Raw genomic sequence first — 5,715 nt, 5'->3', positions numbered from 1 at the left:
AAAAAAAAAAAAAAAATATATATATATATATATTTAAAACAAGGGGGGAATCTGAAATTTTCCTGGGGTTATTAGAAAAAGTTGCATTCAGTTATATAAAACATGTATCTTATCTAAAATCTTAGGTCCAAAATTTGCATAGGATGTGAATGAATTATCAACTTTCTAAACATAAAAACTTCTCACTAAAAGTTTGGCTAAGAGTGCAGTTCTAGTTTTTCAAACAGCTTTGTTTTCTAGCCAAGTATAAGATCAGAGAATCAAGTGACTTGCTCAAGGTCATTTGGCCAAATCAGGTGGGATTAGAATGACTGATTCCTGTCTTCCAAAAGCCAGCCATGAATCAAACTTTTCTTGGAACTAAGCAGGCCAAAAGGGAAAAATCATTCCCCATTTCCTTTCCTCAATAATCAAGATAAAAGAAAAATTAATTTAAATAGTGGAACTTTAATAAAATTTCATCAGTATATAGACTACTGCCTCTAACCATGCACAGGCATCTCTCTCAAAATTAGTAACTAAACAATTTGCAAAGGTCAGTAACCTCTATACAACCCTGCCATGTGACAGCACCATAAAGTTAATGAGATTTTCAAAATCAGCCCTTCAAATGTATGTCCATCCATAAATAGTTCACTTCTCTTATCTTCTAAAAGACCTGGTCAGACTGGAATATGGAGGTACTCCGAGCTCTTAGATTTTTTTTTTTTTTTTTTAAGTTAAAGGATCATAAATAAGTTCAAAGTTCTCTTCGGAACCCTGAAAGGAATAGGGATATTTCAACAGTGCAGGTAAAACAAGTGATGAAATAAATGATAATCACTCAGGCTGTGGAGGGCAGGGGGCTACAGAGAAGAGGCACGTATGCATTTTTATAACCATATTCCCTTCCTCTTCCTTCTTCAAATCCACCACCTCCCTCACACTTTCTGCCCCATCCTTTTCATTTCTACTTTTAAACTGCTGATATAAAACACTACTTTTGATTTAATAACAAAAACATAATGGCCAATGAACTCATATTTTTAAATTACTTAACTGGATTGGCAGGGGTTTATTAAAGTAGCTAAGAGTACTTTGTATTTGTTACAAACACATTATAGTCATATTTAGTAATATTCCTCCAATTTTCTAAGCCAAATGGTAACACTACCTCCATTTCAGGTGACCCTCAAGTCCAGGAAAATTTCCCTTTGCTGTTAGACTATGGGACACTAATATTAAGAGCTGGCATTAGATCTCAAAAATACCAACAATAGTTAGGCTGAAATTGTAGCTGGGCTATATTACACATGAGCAACTTTAAAACATTTATAACTAACATGCTTTTTCTCATATCTCAAATTCAAGTCTACTTAATTCCGAATATAGCTGTAACACACTCTCGGGTTGATGATTTCTCTTTAGCCCTAGAGCACAGCGTGGCCACAGGGTATACAAAGTAAATCAAAAGCAGGACTGGAAAAATATTAAACCTGGAAGGAAATACAGGTCTGACACTTCCCGTTATGCCAGAAAACAGGATTGTCATTATTTGGAAATGTATTAGGTTGAGCTATATCAAACTGCCAATGTACAACTGGTTTTGACCTGCAAAAAATGGAAATTTCATGTGGTTCAACCCAGTATTATTTTCTAAGCTCATTTTAACAATTGTCTCAAATAAGGTCTTCATAATCCAAGGCATACAAAACCTTCTATTTCTCTAGACTGCCTTAACCTTTTGAAAAGATTTGCCACCCTCTGTCCAAAGCTGATTATTTAAAAAATTAACAGGAAAGCCAAGATAAATAAAATCACCAAACTGCTTTGCTCAATGTATCCATTCTAAAACCACTTCACATCCTGCCCACCACTCCCCTTTCCAACTAACAGAAGTGAATCTTAAGTAGATCTGCCCTTTAGAAGACCCACATTTAAGAAGAAATTAGTGAATATTTAAGTGCTTTACATCTTTCTCAGTTATCTGTGATGTAGGAATCTAAGTGTGGTAGAAGCCCATTGCTTTATTTTTTTTTAATGTACTTATTTTATTTATTTATTTTTGGCTGTGTTGGGTCTTCGTTGCTGCGTGCGGGCTTTCCCTAGTTGCAGGGAGCGGGGGCTACTCTTCGTTGCCACGCGCGGACTTGCCATTGCGGTGGCTTCTCTTGTTGCAGAACACAGGCTCTAGGCGCGCAGGCTTCAGTAGTTGTGGCTTGCGGGCTCTACAGTGCAGGCTCAGTAGTTGTGGCACACGGGCTTAGCTGCTCCGCGGCATGTGGGATCTTCCGAGACCAGGGATCAAACCCGTGTCCCCTGCATTGGCAGGCAGATTCTTAACCACTGCGCCACCAGGGAAGCCCCAAGCCCATTGCCTTACACTGGGGTTCCACTGACCTAAAAATCTACTGCTGAAGCATTTTAATTAAGTTGTTACGTTCCCTTTCTGTTTTAGAATCTGGCTTCTAATCTTTCTAATCAAGAGGGTGATTACTATCCCAGTGGGATATATTTTTCCATTTTGACATAGCTGATTTATGCACCCACACCAGAAAAAACCCATCACTTTCACAAAAGGGGTTATGGCTTCAAGACTGCCTCTAGGTTCAAATCCATCATTTCACACCCATTTTTATTAGTCTAATATCCAATATGCTAATGAACTCTTTTCTCAATTAATTCCACTAATTACTCACCTGTTCTTATTCTGCCCAGACTCCTATCCCCTCATCCGATCCATCAGGCCACATACAACACCTTCCCAGAGGGATGCTTTTCCTAAGACATTTCATAAAATGTTACGGCAGTAGGATGTTACCTGTTCTATCTTTGTAGTACAGACTAGATCTAGTTTGTACTACAAATCATCAATATTAACCATCAAATGAAATATGCTCTTAAAAAAAACAATCAGGAGAGGAATTCCCTGGTGGTGCAAGTGGTTAAGAATCCGCCTGCCAATGCAGAGGACACGGGTTCAAGCCCTGGTCCGGGAAGATCCCACATGCCGCAGAGCAATTAAGCCTGTGTGCCACAACTACTGAGCCTGCGCTCTGGAGCCCGCGAGACACAACTACTGAGCCTGAGTGCCACAACTACTGAAGCTCGCACGCCAAGAGTCCATGCTCTGCAGCAAGAGAAGCCAGCGCAGTGAGAAGCCCACGCACTGCAAGAAGAGTAGCCCCCGCTCGCCGCAACTAGAGAAAGCCCAAGCGCAGCAATGAAGACCCAATGCAGCCAAAAATAAATAAATAAATTTATTTTTTTTAAAAATCAGGAGACAATCTCTGGCTCTATCTGGAAATTCCTCTATTCAGCTAGCTCAGTGTTGACAGGTCAACAGAGAATGGCACTAATCATTACTACAATCCTAAAGGGTATTTCCCTAGAGTTAAACCATCAACCCTTTCCTAACATCCAAATGATCCAGACTTTTTACAGCAAAATTTACTCTCCTTGCCCCACCCCCAACAGCATTTTCTGATCATTTTTCACCTTAAACTGAGGTTTTCTCTAGGGCCTCATGGTGATGCCAAGTCAGGCAAATACATACCTTAAACCTTCCATCTACTCCCTTCTTTCTCGAAAGCTACATATAATAGCTTTTTTTTTTTTTTGAAAACTCTCTAAGCATCAGGTACAATGATAAGTGCTTTAAAAGGGAATTTATCTACTTCCATCCTTAAAACCCTATGAGGTTAGGATGAGTACCCCCATTTTACAGAGGAGAAAAGGTGAGGCTTAGTAACTTGCTCAAGGTCATAAAGGGCAGGGATTAGAATCCAAGTCTGACCTCCATGTCCTCTGACCTTAACCCTCATGCGGTTATTTCCTTCTAATCTTTCTTCACGTCCTAAATGTCTGCTCTGTGCTCTTAGACAGCCTTATGCTTGGTCAGGGTTCAGTTTCTCCAGGGCTGTCTTTCCTTTAAAGGACATGCTTTTGAGAAGAATGAGTACCCATTCCACCTTCTCTCCATGCTCCTCTTTCCCACCTGCATCATTTCCCCAAGGCCCTTGTCACATCTCCTCCTCTAGGACCAATTTAAATTCCCCCCCACCCCGCCCGCCCCGGCCCCATAGGATACTGAAGGGCCACCTTCTACCCTCAAGGCTAGGAGAGGGCAGAAATGAAAGAAAGGGGAGAAAGGAAGAGCCCAGACAGCACCCCTTCCCCAAGTCTTCAATCAGAAAGAAACTGTGGCTGAGGACCAGAGGGGGGTGGTGAGGATTCGGGGAAGGATAGGAGATAAGGGAGCGGAGATGACAGGGAGTGCCCTTGGGGGTAGGCGGGGCAGGGGGAGGGGATGGAGAGGAGGCGTGGCACGCTCAGGGGTTCGTAGACTGAATGGGGGGGTGGACCTCCCTGGGGGGTGGGGGATGCCACCCTGCTAGGAAAGGGATCTGGCCACTTGGAAGAGGAGAATGTGTGTGTTGGGGAGGAGGACCTGAAGGTGGATGTAACAAGGGAAAGTCGAGGAAAGAAAGGGTAGGAGGGAGAGCAGGAAACGGTGGAGTCACCGGGGAGGAGAGAGGGGAAGGATGGATGGGAACCGGGAAGGTGGGACTCCTGGAGACCCCAGCACAGGGGCTCCGCGAGGAGGGGCGGGCGGGCCGCGGAGGTTCGGGGGCCGCGGAGTGCCCGGAACCGGGGCTGGAGGAGACCCCGGAGGAGGGCGAGCAGGAGTTCTCAAGCTGAGGAGCGGAAAGTGGGGGTTCTAGGGAGGCCAGAGCGAGAAAGGGGGCGTCCCAGCACGTGTGTGTGTGTGTGTGTTTGTGAAGGCATGGTCGGGTTCCCGCGGGGAAGGGGTTAAAGGAGGGCAGTGGGTGGGCGGGAGGCTGGCGGGGGGAGGGGGGTTCTGGAGCCCGTCGGGGTGCAGGGCACTGGAATGTCCTGGAAACCCCGAGGGCCAGGCATGGGGTCTCCCGAGGGTCGGGCCGGAGTCCCCGTAGTCTTCCGAGGGCCAGGCTCGGGGTCGCCTCCCAGCCGGGTGTCTTCCGAAAGCCAGGGTCCCCTCAGGGCGGGGCGGGGATTCCCGGGGTCCCCTCGAGACCAGAGCAGCACCCCCGGGGTCCCAGGCCCCGTTCCTACCTATGCCGGGCGCCACATAGACGAAGTAGAGCAGCGAGGACGACAGCGAGAAGAAGAAGAGCGCGGCGAGCAGCGAGCGGCGCGGCAGCCGCAGCAGCCCCCGGCGGACGCGCATGCTGCAGCCAGGCGGCCGCTCGAGGGCCGGGCCGGGCCTGCTCCCGCCGCTCTCCGTGCGCCGCCTCCTGGGCCGCCGCCGCCGCCGCCGCCTGGGCCTCGGCCACCTCCCGGGCCTCGCCGGCCGCCGCTCGCCGACGCCTCGCCGCTCCCAGCCGCCGGCCTTCGCTGGCCGGGCCACATGAAGCGGGCGGGGGCCTGAGCCGGCCCGGTAGAGAGCGCAGCGGCGGGGGCGGGGAGGGGCGGGCCGCGGGGGCGGGGCGGGGCGGGGGCGGGGCTAGCGCCACCGGGCACCGTCGCAAAAGATCCGCGCGCGCGCGCTCACAGAGCGATCCCCTGTTTGGTCCCCGCGGCGGCGCAGTGGCCCGCAGGGAAAGTTGCCAAATGGCGACAGCCCCTCTACCGGCGTGGCCACCGCCCTGGCTTTTGGGGAACGTCGCTAAAGTGCTGGTCGGTCCGCTCTTGGACGCCCCCAACCTGGGAGCCAAGGGACCGTATGCAATGTCTGACTCGGCTGGCCACCCACTG

At 48.6% G+C, this 5,715-nt stretch overlaps 1 protein-coding gene across 1 annotated transcript in view; it reads right to left on the bottom strand.

Moving 5' to 3' along the window:
• The window catches only part of B4GALT5 (beta-1,4-galactosyltransferase 5), a 78,978-nt gene extending 73,631 nt beyond the window's left edge, over nucleotides 1-5,347 (bottom strand). The window contains exon 1 of the mRNA XM_024128307.3: nucleotides 5,074-5,347. Coding sequence (XP_023984075.1) covers nucleotides 5,074-5,188 — 115 coding nt within the window. The 5' untranslated portion in view covers nucleotides 5,189-5,347. The remainder of the gene's footprint in view (nucleotides 1-5,073) is intronic.
• Nucleotides 5,348-5,715: the final 368 nt, after the last annotated feature.

Source organism: Physeter macrocephalus, chromosome 14 (genome assembly GCF_002837175.3).
Source record: "Physeter macrocephalus isolate SW-GA chromosome 14, ASM283717v5, whole genome shotgun sequence".
NCBI classification, from domain to species: domain Eukaryota; kingdom Metazoa; phylum Chordata; class Mammalia; order Artiodactyla; family Physeteridae; genus Physeter; species Physeter macrocephalus.
Note: the sequence above shows the minus strand (reverse complement) of the source record. Positions and strands in the feature narration are given on the sequence as shown.